Source organism: Petaurus breviceps, unplaced genomic scaffold (genome assembly GCF_028583685.1).
Source record: "Petaurus breviceps papuanus isolate PSGF00001 unplaced genomic scaffold, PetGlider_PUasm1.0 80, whole genome shotgun sequence".
NCBI lineage: Eukaryota > Metazoa > Chordata > Mammalia > Diprotodontia > Petauridae > Petaurus > Petaurus breviceps.
The window spans coordinates 3,116,016-3,132,544 of record NW_027186540.1 but is presented as its reverse complement, the minus strand read 5'-3'; the positions used below and the strand labels follow the sequence as shown (position 1 = coordinate 3,132,544).

At 37.6% G+C, this 16,529-nt stretch overlaps 1 protein-coding gene across 40 annotated transcripts in view; it reads right to left on the bottom strand.

Moving 5' to 3' along the window:
- LOC138175978 (CUGBP Elav-like family member 2) overlaps positions 1-16,529 on the bottom strand; it is a 697,415-nt gene that overhangs the window by 11,035 nt on the left and 669,851 nt on the right. For 14 of the 40 annotated variants that reach the window (XM_069106622.1, XM_069106621.1, XM_069106593.1 and 11 more), the window contains 4 exons: positions 11,423-11,452; positions 6,218-6,415; positions 1,790-1,891; positions 484-627 (listed from right to left, as the gene is read on the bottom strand). In XM_069106622.1, the coding sequence (XP_068962723.1) occupies positions 484-627; positions 1,790-1,891; positions 6,218-6,415; positions 11,423-11,452 (474 nt within the window). The remainder of the gene's footprint in view (positions 1-483; positions 628-1,789; positions 1,892-6,217; positions 6,416-11,422; positions 11,453-16,529) is intronic. The other 26 variants (XM_069106602.1, XM_069106604.1, XM_069106607.1 and 23 more) reach the window with 7 other exon arrangements.

Here is a 16,529-nt window from a genome sequence, read left to right as displayed (position 1 = left end):
TTGGGGTTCAGAACCAAGGCTGCAGTGAAGTTGCCTGATGCAACACAGCCAAGAGCTGCCAGAAACACCTTGGACTCATTACATGCTTGATTTTTAATTAATTTCTGGTCATCAAGCATTCAGAAACCTTTTACTGTTGACAAATTTTTCATGGTCACATATGGGATTGGGACCCACAGTTTGAGAAGGACTGATCTAGTTAAACTCTCATTTGACAGATGAGGAAACTGAGTCCCAAAGAGTTTAAATAATTTGCCCAAGGTCAAGGAGCTTGAGAGGGGCAGAGTTGGAATTTGAACCCAAATCTCTTGACTCCAAGGTTTGTGATCCTACTATGTGACAATGCTTTTATACATGTGGAAAATTAGGAAATATCCCAACCTCAGGGGAGATTCTATTCTGCTTTTTAATATTTATCAGCCTTTCCATGACTTCTCTTTTGGGAAGAAATTGTAATCATCTTGCTTGGTTTCTTCTACATACCAAAGCACTTGCTCAGATTGGTCTGTTTGTCAATGAAGACTTTAGCAGAGATAACATTTCCAAAAGGCATGAACATCTGCAGAATGTCCTGGTCTCCAAACTCCTGTGGAAGGTGATAAATAAAGAGGTTTGCCCCTTCTGGACCTGAGAAGAAAGGAAAATCAGAGTGAGCGCCTTGTTTTACCTAGGTTGGCATGCCTCTTCTCAGTGATGCATTAAGATCTGATGAGCTAAGCATTTGGTTTTCTATGATACTAAAAGAAAATAAAGCAGATGGACAAAATGTCAGTGTTAAAATGTAGTGTCTTAGAAAAAGCAATCCTCCACATCTTCTTGATGCCTAAGGGTTCCTTGAGGTGTTAAAAAGTGGTATCTCATTATCTTGATTTCTTAAAGTGCAATTAAGATCCAAAAAGCAGCTAAGAATGGGTTCTATATCTTTGTGGGGGGCCATATTTGCTTTACTCTCCTTATAAATTTATATCTTCTCATAATGAAGGTGAGAGGAGAGAACGCAGGTAAAGACTAGTATTCACTTGGTGGCTTGCTTTATAGAGCATCCCTAAACTCTAAATTAATCCCCTGAATTTATTATAACAGCTGTAATGCTAATGCTGCTGCTGACCTAAGTTTATAAATTCCTCAATTTATTTCTAAAACCTCCTGGCTAGTTGTGGTTTACCCAACTTCATAATACTTGGTCAAGCCATCATCTTTATTAAAATGATTGGTGGTGAAAAGGATGAGGCCAGATTCTTAGGAGTAGGATGAGAGTTTTAGTACTGGAGACCAGGGCCAATCCATCTTCTCTAGTTGTGGACTGCAGAAGCCAGTGAGAGATGGAACAAATCCAACTGGCCTTCGTAGCCTTCGCTGTCACTTTTCAGAAGATAACTGCACTTCAGGAAATAAGGAGCATACTGGGGAAAGTGCTTTCTCATAAAACTGCTTAACCAGATCAGTTGGAAGGATGAGCTCTCCCAAGTCTCTTCATATTGATCATTTCACCCTCTACCCACTTCTACTAGATCAGTCTAGAAGTTAAAAGAAAAATAAAGAAAAAGAAATTAAAATATTAGATTGAAGATAAACATTTTCTAGTCTATCAATGGCAAAAGACCTTTGGGATCAAAGAACACTATGGGGCAAATAGCAGAGAGACAAATGTGGCCCTCCCACCCTCAGACAGCTGGAATGTCCAACCCTACTATACCCCAAATTGAATGGATAATGGAGACTGGGTATGTCTCTGATGTGATGTGCTTGGTGTCTAGGGAGAGAGGAGAGAGCAGTGCTGGTAAAGTACCTTCTGCAGCAGGTTCATGGAGCCTCAACTGGCGTTCACATGAGAGGAACCAGGACTGCCTGCCCCTCTCACAGCCTGAGGGGAGGGGCTGCAATGTTTTCCCTAGACAGGGGGGAGGGGGAAGGGAAGGAAGGGAAGGTGTATGGGTTGGAGAGAAAAAAAAAATAAAATGGGGGTAAAAAGAACTTTGTAAAAATGAAATGGAGAAAACCACCTGGCAAGATGTAAGGAAAAATCAAACCAAGTTTCTTCCCACAAAAATAAGTAAATAAATAAACAAATGAGGAAAAATAAAAAAATAAAAAAAATCTTTCGAATGAATGGGACTTTCTTAAACACTGAGGGAAAATTTATGATACAAATGCCTGAAACTAGAAGGTTGAAATATTTCAGTCTCATTTAAGTGTTCACTTCTATGGACATCTTTGACTTGGCTATGTCCTCACCAATCCAACAGACGTCAGTGTGGAAAAGTCAAATAGTAAGAAGAATTTCATAGTTAAGATAACACTTTTCCACACTTTCCCCTAGAAATGCCAGTAGAGCGGCAGTGGCCTATATTTTAAAGGGACACTGTCATATGGTTTGGGCCCCAAATTTAGGTTTGGTTAAAAATAAAGTAAAATATTTTTCCCTCTTAAAAAAGGAAAATAATATTTTATCTGTTTATTATTTTTTAAAACACTAAACTTAGGAATGTGAGAATGGGTGTAAAAATAAAACAATGGAAAAGCATGTTTGGGGAATTACTGGGGAGGAAGAGGGAAGCCTTTGCAACGTGTACATAGAGCAAACACAACATAAATCATACCAACCCAGATTTATTGGCCACTCTAAATAAGGGGCCCACATACACACATGAGGGTCAGTGATGCCCATTTTAAATTGTAAAGCATCTCTCTTCTCCTGGAACCCAGAGAAAGAATACAATTTTAATGCACTAGGGAAGAGAGGTGACCGGCTATGCCTGAAAAGTTTTTGAAATACACTAGATAAATGTTTCAGAATATATAAACATCAGAAAATAGGTTAAGAAAAAGAGGAAGGTGACATTTTGGGATCCTCCTCATAGAAGTTCCTCAAAATGGACGTGATGGATTGCTTTATGACTAGAACATACTTTGGGTCTGTAACTCTGGACTGTCACTGTATGAGGGTCTCTGCAAAGACTGACCTGCAAATTTCCCTCATGCATCGGAGATTAAGACGTAACAAGTAATTTGAAAATATATTTCTAGAGTGTCCATCTTGGGATAGCCTCCATCCCATGACAAGTGATGAGGGCTGGGGAAGAAGACTGGAAATTATCTATTATTTGCTATTGATGTTGACTGAATTACCTGTATTACTGTTCACCTTCCTTTTTCATTTGGCCTGTGTAAATAGCCAGAGAGACAGGGAAAGAGAAACAATAGCTTGTCCTCAAACAAAGGATAAAGATGTGGAGAAACTTGTTATATAAAGAGAGACCAAGGACTGCACTTATAAAGAGATGCAGACCATTGAAGTTCAGAGATCTCCTGGCTTCTAAAATGCTGCCATTTAGGCAGGTTTCAGACGTCACAGCATGCCAAGGAACTGAGGTAATGCCTACCTAAAGTCAGGCAAAAGCTCCGTTTTTATTGTAACTATTTGAGTCTGTCTGCTGTCTCCCCTCCATCGTTCCCTCCCCTGCTTCCCCAATCTCTCTTAGAATGTTAGTTTCTAGAGTGTCTGGTCAGTTTTTTGGAATGGGTGCACTCTCAAATATTTTGAATGACAAATGATGGAGTAAATGGTGATGGCTTTTGTGTTATAAGGAACAGCTACTTAGGGCTATATTTTGATAAAACCCAGGTAGTCAAATATCATCTGAGAATAATGTGAAATCCACATTCTCCTTCAGACATTATACCTGAAGAGTTTGTTTAGAATATATATATATATAAGACTATCATCCCCTTTCTGAGGAGCTAACTGTTTTACAACAAGCCACCATTGAAGTGTAGAACTCCAGTCGTGACCTTGGGCATCCCTACAGGAGACAGAAGTGGGTCTCAAAGGAGGAAATTCTAGTTTCAGGATTTGGCTTGTTGACAAAAAGTGGCGAAAACGGTTGTCTGTGCTACTGGATCGAGGCGATGCCATGATCCTCTCAGGCATTTTGGATGGGAAAAAAAAATTAAACCCACTTTATTGATACTGCAAAATTGGGTCTGTTCCCTGAGGGAGAACTCATATCTGGAGAATGTGATCAAAACAGATTTAGTTAATTCTTGGTTTATCTTCTCCAAAAGAGTGGAATTGTAGTACGTAAAACCTAACAGTTTTTACTTGGCTCTGGAATGCATTATATAATTTATTTTTCCTATACTACTGGATTAATAACTATTTTAATTACGCTTTACAAAGACTAAAATTAAAATCACTTTAAATCTCTTTAGTACATATTGGCTGGGTAGAGGAAAGGTAGGTATAAGAGACATATAAAAGGCAGCTGGAGACAGAAAAAAAATCCCTTAGAACACAGACTTGCAGATAATACACAGATCTAAACACAGATACTTAAAGGGTATACTTTCAATTCCTTTTCATGTGAGTAGGGATTATTTCATTCACTGTATTTGTATCTTCAGCAGCTAGCACACACTAGGTGCTTAAAAATACTTCTTGATTGATTGAATGATTAGCATCGGAGGTAGAGCTGTTTCCTAGTCAGTCAGCCCCTGCAGTACTCTGGGTCATGTGGTTAGAATGTTTTAGGGACTGAAAAGGGGAAAAATGTGTGGAGGGGCTTTGAAAATTTTGGCCCAAGGAAACGGCATTTTAACTTAACTCAACTGAATAGTCCTTTCTTTGAAAGTTTTTCTGATTGTCTTATGGATTATGTAATATTTATGATTTACAGCCTTCTCAACGATACACGGTATAGTTTTTCTGCCTCATCTATAAATGGAGAATAGAACATATTGTCCATAATAATGGGGCAGAATGAGTCTATTATTTCTAGCTGATTGAATACATATCTGACAGGATATCTATCTGTGTATTAATAATAGCAACAATAACAATAATGCCACATTTCCATAAAACTTTATAGCTTATGGCTCCAACCATTATGATGGTTTGACACTCCTATAAACATATATCATTTCTTTTCTTTGGTAGTACATATAGTGTTAAATCATGAAGAATGGGGCTTCTTTACATGCCTGTATGAAACTTGGGGCTTTGATTTGTCTCAATAGTCGTGCATTGAAAAAAAAAAACAACCCATAATAGCAGTCAAGGCTAAAAGTAAATAAACAGCAAAAATGATGAAAAGTAAATGAGATTTTCAAACTTCTTTTGCTTTTAATAATATACAATATTACTAATAACACATCACAAAGTTTTTTTTTTTAAACACAGGTATCTTTTAAAACTGTCAGTGTCCCTTTAAAATTTACAAATTTATGGGGATGCAACCCTGTTGTACTTCCTGCAGAACACCTTAAAAGTCAAAACATGTAGATTAAATCAGATTTAAATTTAAAGTGTGTGGGGGAATAGAGAAAAAAAGGGAGTTTTTTTAAAAACTAAAATTATACTTCAGCATTTTGTATTCTAAGCAGGTAAAGGCAGAATGAAGTTATGATACTTTTGGGAAAACTTACAAAGCTTTCCCTTCTGTCTCCCAGCAGATTAAGTGAAGACAAAAGAAACCCAAAAGAAGTAAAAAGAGACAAGCTACCCTTGTTTGGACTAGCTCACTAAACATTTCATAATTAGTATTAATTTATTCTTAGCATTAACTTCCTGAGGTTTATTTTGCTTTATTGGCAGAGAAAGCAAGGCAATCAATCACTTATTTGCTTCCCCAGAAGACCCACAATTAAACAAAGAACCACTCAATCCTAACAGTGAATCTTGTCATTAACCTGAAAACTAATGTCTAATAACAAGCAGCTAGAGGATCACAAGAGTTACATGGAGATCACAGAATTGGGGAAAGTGCGAGTGCAGCCCCCACACAAGGTTTTATGGATTCACCCCACCAACAACAAGAAATTAGATATTTAGGGAAAGAAGAAGTGGCCCAGGCTGTTTTTTTGTTTATTCCTGGCATCTTTTTTTGAAAGCAGCAGCTAATGATTAATTGCACATTAACACACAATGGGCGGCAAATCCATCTTGAAGGATAGATGACAAAATTAAATCAAAGGATAAAAGAAATATAACACTGAACAGGAAAGAAGAAAAGGTTAAAATAAATGGTTAGGCCAATCAGTTTTCTTCAGAATGTATCCGTGAAAAGTAAAAATGAAACAGAACTCATTTTTTGTTTGTTTTAAACATTGGCTCAATTTAGTTGTAATTTTTTCTAATTTTTAAAAAAATGAGACTGTCACCAACTTAAATAAGATGCTGCTGGTTGGTGGTCTCGGAGGCTGGTGGGGAAGCACCTACCTTCTTTCTGGCTGCCCGCAGCACTCTGCTGTTGTAACAAGCTCTGGCTGTAGAGCGTGGGCAGTGCAGCAGCAGCATACTGCTGGATTCCTGAGTAGGCCTGGGTGAGGGCATCCATCGTGCCAGCCGTACCATTCGTCAAGCCCGTGGCGCCAAGTCCTCCATTCAGAGCCGCCATACCTGAGAGCATTTGAGCAACTTTACAAAAAACCCAACAATAGAGAAGAGAAATTGCACTTGTTCATTAGTGCTTTCCAAAGGAAGTTAGAGAATTATTTGACACAATTACAACATCAAAAGCATGCATGCTCGCACTCCAACAAAACCAAAATGAAAAACCGAAACACCAACACAAACAAGAACAACCCAATGAAATAATGATGAATCATACTAAAGCTTCCCCTTCCCCCTCCCACGCACCCCCCAAATCCACAACAGTGATCAAATCCACTTAGGCACTACAGTTGGACAACCAAATTCTTAATCACATGCAACCTGCTCCTGGCAAGTACAATTAAGCTTCTGAGGCCCTATTGCTTTGTATAGTTTTGCCATCCATGTATACTTCTGAAGTCTCTAAATTTTATATGGTAGAATCCAATGGTTCAGCCCCTTGATGGAGGCCCTACTGCATGGCTCAAGGGATTGGGAAAAGAGAAAACTTCTCTGCCCTTAAACTGTCCAATGCTACTGATATGGCCTGGCATGGCCACTAGTTTTTATATTTTGCAAGCCAGTGAATCAGTGTTTTCTTTAACTGGTTGCATTCCTCCTTGATCAGCGCCTCCCCCCCCCCAAAAAAAAACACATCTGCAGTATAGGAGCTAGGGACTGGCACCCTAGAGATTTCCCACCTGCTCTGTATTGAGGTTTAGGGAGAAATGAGGAAGATTCTCCTACTGCTACTGGAATTGCTAAAGTTACTCAGCAGACATGAGCTGATTATTTAGGATGCAATTTCCAACTCTAGATGATTCACATACATACACAGTTGATTGCTAAACATGTATTAAAGTGCCTACTGTGTGCTAAATCATATGTAATTGGGACCATTCTTCTAACTGGGTGTTATTGCTAAGGACAGAATGAGTTGTTGTCTTTCAAAGAGTATAAACCAAATGAGCTCAGGTGATAGATACTCTGCATTTGGAAGCCAGATCTCGACTATTGATTGTGATGGATTGTGTATTGGCTGGTATGTTCCTTTTGGCTTTCCCTTCCATTCCTGCTGCTCTCTTGCCTTGTTGGGTTGCTGTATCATAGGATTGTGAATTTACAGCTGAAAGGGATCTCAGAAATCACCTAGGCCAACCCCTTATTTTATGGATAAAAACAGTAAGACTCAGAATATTAAGTGACTTGTTCCAAGTCACTCAATGAGTAACATTTCCTGAACTGGGGCACACTGGGTTTGGAATTAACATTTACATAGTACCTACTATGTGCCAAGTGCTTTTCAAATATTATCACATTTGTTCCTCACAATAACCCCTATAAGTACTGTTATAACTCCCATTTTACAGTTGAGGAAACTGAGGTTATGTGATTTGCTAAGGGTCACAAAAATAGTAAATGTCCAAAGTTGGATTTGAACTCCAGTATTATTATCTGCAGACCCAGCACTCTAACCACTGAACCCTTAGCTATCTTGACTATAAGCCTAATTAACTGGAACTGGAGTCTTTTGGCTTCAAATCTAGTAGTCTTCAACATTCATGGAGTACTGAGTCCAAACAATGAATATTTTACAGCAATGCTAACTTTAAAATAGCTCAGGAAATGGAAGTGAGAATATCATCACTGCCTTCAGTTCTCTTCAAGATAAAAGGATATCAGTTGTTGGAAAGAGTACACAGAGCATAATGAACAAAATGTGAAAAGTGGCCAAGTCTGTCAGCCAGACATATCATAGTTGTCTAAGGTGTCTATTGTGGGGGGGGAAAAACAACAGGGAAATGAACATAATGAGGTCAGTGGACAGTCTGGAAGGAAGACATTTGATAGTTATACCCTATCCCTGCCCTTGGGTAAAATATTGCCTGTACATATTCTCTCATGTCCCATGGTGGCCATCCAGAGGAAGTAGAAGATCTAGAGGATTTTTATTTAGTTAATTGCACACTCCTGCTATCTGGCCAACTGTCTCTCTTTCAGTAATAGGACAATGCACAAGATAAGCATAGATTCATGGATTAGAGTAGAAGAATTTCACAATATCTCAGATCGAATACTTCTCCTGGGTAGGTTTGAGGATAAGGGGCTGCTGTATTAAGTGTTTAGCTGGCAAGTCAAACTTCAATCCAGACTAAGAAGGCCTCTCTGAATTAGTGAGACATTTGAATGAGAGAATATTTTACAAGAAATTAAATTTTATTTCCTGCAAGTAGATCTAATAATGATGGAACTAGGCTATAACAAAATGTTGGCAAATAGAGGTCCTGCCAAATCAGCTTTAATAAAGAGAGGAATCATTTGTAATTAGAATACTAATTGTTGCTATGCAAATAGGTATTCCTAAGATGCTTGGAAGGAATTTGTTCTTTTGATTGGGTTAACCATTCTTCCATGTAATCTTATTTGCCTCTCTAAACTTGCTAAGCAAAAGTAAACTTCAACAGAGTCCCTTTCTAAATAACCATGAATTCTGAATTAGCAAGATTATTAGTTGCATGGAACCAATTGTTGGCTATCCAATATCTTAGTCCCTTAAATTCTGTCCCAATATAGAATCATAGATTTAGGATTGGAAAAAATCCTAGAAAGTCAGATTGTTAAATTTAGAAGAGATCACAAAAAAATGTAGTTATCGACTTCCACCTGAACAAGAATCCTTTCTATAATATATTGAACAAGTGTTCACCTAGCATTTGCCTGAAGACCTCCAGTGCAGAACAATCTACTGTCTCCTAAGCTAGCCCATTTTGTGTTTGGACAGCTCCCTTTGTAAACCTACATCTGCTTCTTTGTAACTTCCAGGCATTAAATCTACTTCTGCCCTCTGGGGTCAACTGAAAGTACCACCTAATCACCCTCCATATTCTACCCCTCTTCTCTGCCCCTATTATTTTCTACTCCAGACTAAATATCTTTCCTAAAACTTAAGATGGGGTTTGACCATAGCAGAGTATGGCATAATATCCCCTTAATCCTGAAAACTATGCCTTTCTTTATGCAGCTTATTAATTAATCATTAATCTCATCAGTTCTTTTGGGTGCTGTGTTACAGTGTTGACCCCATATTGAGCTTGTAGTCCATTAAACCCCCAGATTTTTTTAAAGATACACTGCTGTCTAGTCATTACTCTCCTATCTCGTAGTAATGAAATTGATTTCTTGAGCCTAAGTGAATAGCTTTACAATTATCTTTATTAAATTTCATCTTATTTGATTTGGCACAACCTGGTTGCCTGCCAAGAACTTTTTGGATCCTAACATCCTACATCTCTCCTAGCATGTGCCATTTGCAAATTAAATAAGCATGTTATCTATGCTTTTCTCCAAATTAATGATTGAAATGTTAAACAGTACAGGGCCAATTGCAGGTCCCTGTGGGAGCTTCACTAGAGACTTGCTTCCAAGTTGACATCAAGTCATTACTACTCTTTGATTTTAGTCGTTTAACACCAGTTTCAAGTACAGTGATGAACTAGCTTACACTTCTCCACAAAGAGAGCATGAAGGCTTTGTTAAATCCTTTGGTAAAATATAGGTAAATAGCATCACATGTTCTACTAATTTAATAATGTGTCACAATAAAAAATGAGCTTAGTTTGTCTTGATTTATTCTTAATGGAGAAGCCAAGTAGACTCTTTGAGATCACTATTTGCTTTAATTACATATTCTAGAATTTTGTCAGGAATTGAAGTCAAACTTATTAGCCTATGGTCTGTACACTCCATTTTTACCTTCCTTCTCTAATCCTGGGATTCCTTTCCTATTTTTTTTTTTAAAGCAATTGGGGTTAAGTAACTTACTCAAGGTTACACGGCCAGTTATTTTTGGGTGTGGTGCTAACTATCAGAGCCCAGATTCGATCCCAGGTCATCCTGACTCTGGGGCCGGTGCTCTTACTCACTGTGCTACCTCGCCGCCCCTCCTCTCCTATTTCAACCATCACTGATAAATTCAGCAATCAGATCTTTTAAGTACCCTGAGATCAAATCCATTTGCAGTGTTCCTACAATTACTGAAGAGTAGAAATGACCATTTTCTCCTCCATCTCCATCTTCTTCTCACTTATCTCTACCCCCAAAGTGTAATAGAGTTCAACTGTGAGAATACTGCCTCAAAACTGTTTTGAAATCAGAGTTACAGTCCTGGTGAGGAAGGTATGACCAGGAATGATCTACTCCACTTAAATGGGTAGAGGAATGAGGCCTTTGTTCAGACTTTAATTAGGTGTTGATGAATATGGCCATTCCCATCAGCACCATATTTGAGACTTTGTATCTCCCAAGATGGTATCAGGCCAACAAGTATTGAAAGCAAGGGTATTAAGTAGACACAAACCCATGGGAAAAAAAGCCTCAGCCCTGACAAGTTAACCATGCACCTTCCTGGTCATTCCATTTATACCAAAGCCTGTGCCTCTGGCTTTAAATCAGCTTTGGGACAGTGTTCTCTCAGCTGGACTCTGTTATGTTTTGTGAAGAACCATGGGGGTGGGCAAAGGGAAGAAGAGAGAAGCTTATTCTCACTCTTTAGTAAATGTAGGACCAATGGAAATTTGATCCTGGCAGAAAGATAGGTAAAAGATCTATGCCTGGTAGGTGGGGGATAGGAAAAAGACAGCAAGCCAAAGGAAAACTAAGGCACCTAACTTTCCAAAGGGAGAAATAATTTAGGGGGTATTTGTGATTGGATAGGGCTTTTGTTTGCATGTATCTATAGGTAAAGTAAGCGATGTCCTACCTGTTATAATCTGGAGAGGTATCAAGAATTCCCCCAAATCTATTTGTTGAAATGAAATTCTTTTACTAATTCTATCAATTTAGAACAATTTCTTTGGGTTAAGAAACTCCGTAAGAATTGTCAGGGTTAATAAATTAAGTGGGTACCAATCATTTTTACTTTAGTATAAATTAGAGTCAGTAGATGGTTTCCACCTAAAAAGTAGCTAAGATCAGTTGCCCTGAGGGAGTTTTAGTGGGGATGGGGGAAAAAGGATGCATTGCCCAAGAAAGCAGGCATAAGTGAGGTTTTACCTTTAGGCAGCCAGAAGGAGCGTGAGGACACTGAGTTCCCAGGATTCAGGGAAGAATGGCAATAGAAAGGAAGATCAGAAGGTGTGAAAGAAAAACATTACTTACTTCACAATTTTTCTTAGGGATGACTTGTTTCTAATTGATCGATAAGATTATAGAGGCCCAAATTAATAATGTTTTCCCCTAAAGGCAGATCAGTAATTGCTACTTAGGTTATCTTCTCTTCTGATTTAGATATAGACTTAGCTAAAGGGGAAAATAGTATAATTTCCATTTTTAGAGCATTTCATAGTTCATAAAGTACCAATGTACCCATCTGGCACATCCCCTTGAATGTGCCTGTGGGAAAATTAGACTATCAGGTATGGGAGAAAGTCAGACTACAGGGTACTGAACGATTACTTGTTGTTCCATTACATAATCATCTTATTAAAGCTGATTGCTAAATTATCAGCATATATGTATATGTACACATACTCACAAATATATGCATATATACACACATATTCTATATATGTGCTACTTACATGTATGTGTGTATGTATGGGCATCTAGGTGGTGCAGTGGATAGAGCACTGAGCCTGTAGTCAGGAAGACTCTTCTTCCTGAACTCAAATCTGGCCTCAGATACTTACTAGCTGTGGGACCCCGGGCAAGTCACTTAACCCTGTTTGCCTCAGTTTCCTTATCTATAAAATGGGCTGGAGAAGGGAATGGCAAACCACTCCAGTATCTCTGCCAAGAAAATCTCAAATGGGGTCATGAAGAGTTGCTCACAACTGAAATGAATGAACCGCAAAAAACAACATGTATACGTGTGTGCATATGGATGTGTATATACTTGAGATAGGGATTAGATCTGTGACTTCACTGATACAGAAAGTCCCTGTCAATGCAGGTTGGCATCTTCTCTGCATATTATAGTCTTGAGGAGTCATTTTTGAGCCTTAATTGGTGAAGTGACTTACAGTCCCACAGCCAGTATGTTAGAGATGGGCCTTAAACCTAGGCTTCCTGGTTCCAAGACCAGTTTTCTATTCCTTATGCCATGCTATAATATATATTTATATATAGATATACATATGCATATATATAAAATAAGTAGCCTTTGAATATAGTTGATAAAAAAGTTAACAACTCTGAGTTTTTGGTGCCATTTCCATGGTGTCCACAAAAGTACATTCAGAAGCAAGCTGTGTTTTTATGGGTCGGTGTGCCATTATACATGGCGAAACAATGGGTCCAAATATGTAATTTCTTACATACATAATACACTAAAGCCATTTGTATGTACTATCTTGAAAACATTTTTATTAAAATAAGCCTCTAGCTATGTTAATTCAGTCATACTGGTTTGATTATTTCTTCCTTAGTAAGCCTGGCTTTTGTACTTATTAGTAGCTCTAAGTAAAAGATGCAAATTCCTCAAGGACTTTTTTTGTAAAGGGAACTGATGGTCCATAAGGACAGTAGTTGTGTGGAAACACTGCTCCTAACAGTCCCTCAAGTGACTAGAGTTGTGGAGTACATGAAGCAAATATATATATATATATATATATATATTTACATATATATGATATTATTATTTTACCACATATAAGGGTTCATCTGTTAAAACATACATTTACTCCTGAATATGACTTTGTGGCCACCATGGAGCCAGCACCAAAAATTGGAGTCATGGAGTCATTAGTTCTGCTTCAACTATTTGCAAGAGTTGTTGTAAACCAAAGAGAGAAAAATAAGGCCTGTGTTAATAGGTTTCTATTGATTGATATTCTACATAATTGGATTAGTTTTTCCTTTGTGTTATAGCATGTGTTGCTATGCTACAAGTTGTTCCAGCTGATTTGGTGCAACTATATATTGTTCAGGGGTATGTATGTGTGTGTGTGTGTGTGTGTGTGTGTGTGTATAATACTGTATATAATGAAATTAAAACTAATGTAAGCAGCTGCCATAATGAGGAGGTCAAAAGAGCTTAGAAACTACTTTAGTCAGTAAATATATTTTCTCTCTTTCTCAGGCAGAGAGAGATGACAAGCTAAAGCATCAGTTTAGAATATTATTTATAAAACTTGTATGTAAAACACTACAGAGAGAGTTGCAGAAGATTATAAACAATAGTATTGCCTTATAAAACAATCAAAGTAGATGATGCAAAAACAAGTATGAGCAAAATTTGGCCTAAGAACCAAATGAACCAGTCGTGTCATTCCCAAAGCATTCAAAGATGAACTTGACTGGAAGAAAACAGATGGAAATGGATTGTTTGTCACATTTCTATGAGGTTTTCTTTTCCTCACCAGTGACAAAGGACCTATCAAATCTGGACTCCAAAATAGAGTCCCTAATAAGAAAATTAAGATAGTAGTTAAGAGGATGAAATCTCCAAGAGTAATGGGAAAAGATGAAGTTCATACGATGGATATCTGTGTTAGAAAGCATTTTTAAAAAACATTGGGGGATCATTTCATAGGATGTCTCAGGAAAAAGAAGAATGGAAAAAAAAAGAACTATGTTACTACCAAAACAGGTGGTTAAGATAACAGCAATAACTCCAGAACTAGATGGTTATTTTCTTCTTTTATAAAATCTCTTTAAGAATCACTTACATATATTTTGAGGGTTTCCTTGATTTTAAAAAAAAATATGAACATCTTAATTGTCATACAACAGATGAAAGTACAAAGACTATAAAATAGCTCTCTCTGTTTCTTGATAAAAAAAAGTATTTGATTCAGCTTTAAAGGCTATTCTTCTAAAATGTATCTCTCATGGATGTTCTTAGCTCATACACTGTTCCTTGATAAATGCTACCACAGAGAGAACTCCATTCAACAACTTTATTAGTAACGTTAAGTGAGGCATAAAACAGGGAGATGTATAATTGACAAAGGTTTTTCCTGCTGTCATGGGGCATATCCTGCTGTAGCTATAACACATTTCTTAGGGTGAACACCAAGATAATTTTATTTAAAATTTTTATAAAAAGGAAAGCAGTTATTGAATGTTTAATCATAAATGGTACTATTTTTATTTTTCAAACTAAAAAAGACTTAATTAAAAAATGCAACAGTTAAACTTTAAAAACTGGGACATAAGTGAGAAAAACTTTCAAAATGCATTAGAACGTTCTGGAGCACACTTGGCAAACACACTGTGTGTATGCTTCTGTATCCTGCACAGTGTCTAAATGGGAGAGGGCTTCCTTAAAGATGATGAGGAAATCCACATGGTTTTGTTTGTGGATGTTGCTGTAATAACTTTCATCAAGCCCCAGAACATCACAAGGACCTCTCAATGAGATCCATAATTACTTAAGAGATCAGTTTAACAATCCATGTAGGATAAAAAAAAAAACACCTGTTGCCCAGAATGACATGAAATTAGGAGAACAGTTAGCTGCTACTACACACATCTGGGATAGTCACTGCAAATGAGTAGTGAGCAGGACTTGGAACTCAATAGAGCAAGTTGACTTAGTTGCATTTGGGAAATTATATAGAACTATTAAGGATCCTAACCTGTTTCCATTACAAAGACCTATCGTTTAAATAAAAAGGTTATATTATTGCAAGATTTTGAATCCCACCATCTCCAAAGAATCAAAAGTGTGGGTAGCCTAATCCTAGTGAAAGCATAGAATAACTAAAGAGCCCAAGGGTTCTACTGATACCCACAAAAAGTTAAAGACCTAGAGGAAGATGGAAGGCCTCTAGCCCATTGAGTGGATCCAGGATCTATGGAAAAACATGGATGAGGGTCTCCAGGAAGTGAAGGCATGGGTGGGGCTGGAAGGAGTACCAGCGGAGGGATTATTCGCATCAGTGTGGCTACAGATTGATGACAGTATTAAAGACCACAAACAAAAATGTTACATTTCCACGTGGTCATATAAAAGTAGATATATGTATATGTGCATATCCTGCTTGTGGCATCTTTTATAGCTTCTACATGTACATTTAGAGTCATTTCACAAAAGTGAAGGCAGCACAATACGTAAACCAATAATATAAACTTGCTTGTATCTCTTCCCTATTTTTATAAAACCTGTCAAAAAAAAATCCCTTATATACACCATCTCTTTTTAGAAACATGTGGCCAAGTTTTAGTATGTATCACTATGTGCAATATTTTCTTTTTTTTGGAGGGGCAATTGGGGTTAAGTGACTTGCCTAAGGTCACACAGCTAGTTTTGTGTTAAGTGTCTGAGGCTGGATTTGAACTCGGGTCCTCTTGACTCCAGGGCTGGTGCTCTATTCACTGCACCACCTAGCTGCCCCTCTAAGTGCAATATTTACATGGAGAGTTGGGACTAGGAGTGGACCCTAAGGTATGGACAATGAAAGTCACTATTTAATTATTACTTTGTAGAAACACATATCTCTTTCTTCATGTCAGAACACTGCTTTCCATGACATGTAAGAATCATTTCATTTATCCTTAAATTTGCCACAAATTCATTTATGTCTTTGTATCTCTAGTACCTAGCAGAATATCTCACAAATGTATGGTAGGCATTAAAAAATGTTCTTTGATTAACTGATAAGTCAGGTTTACTGGCAACAGAGAAGCCTCCAAGACTCCAAAGGGTAGTAATACACAGGAGACACAATTTTCAAACTTTGCCTAGGGTGAATAAAATGCCTCTGTGTGAACATATCTGCAAAAGATTTTCTGTATCTAACTTAATTCACACCTTAATACCCAAGATCTAGACTGCCAACTTTCAACTTATCAGAGGCTGAGGGATTACCTCACTCCCTTACTCTCATCTTCCTTCCCCTGCCCCCCTTCTATGTGCCCTTTATACATCACATTGTTTTTCAGCCCCTTCCATTCACAAGTTGAAAATGGATAAGAAAAGAAAAAATATCGGATCTGTTTAACTGCCTATTACTACTATTAACCGATTTTGGAAAAAAAAATAATTGGGGAGGAAGAAGATAAAACACTAACTAAAGTGAGTGTTTTGCTGTATGTGTGGGTGCCTTTGATCTATGCTGTCCCTGTCACTAGAGTTCACAGTAACACAGAGCGCTGACTATATTCCAAAAACCTGAATAGTATCAGAGCTGTGATCAGGGCAGTCATGTTCCTTGGA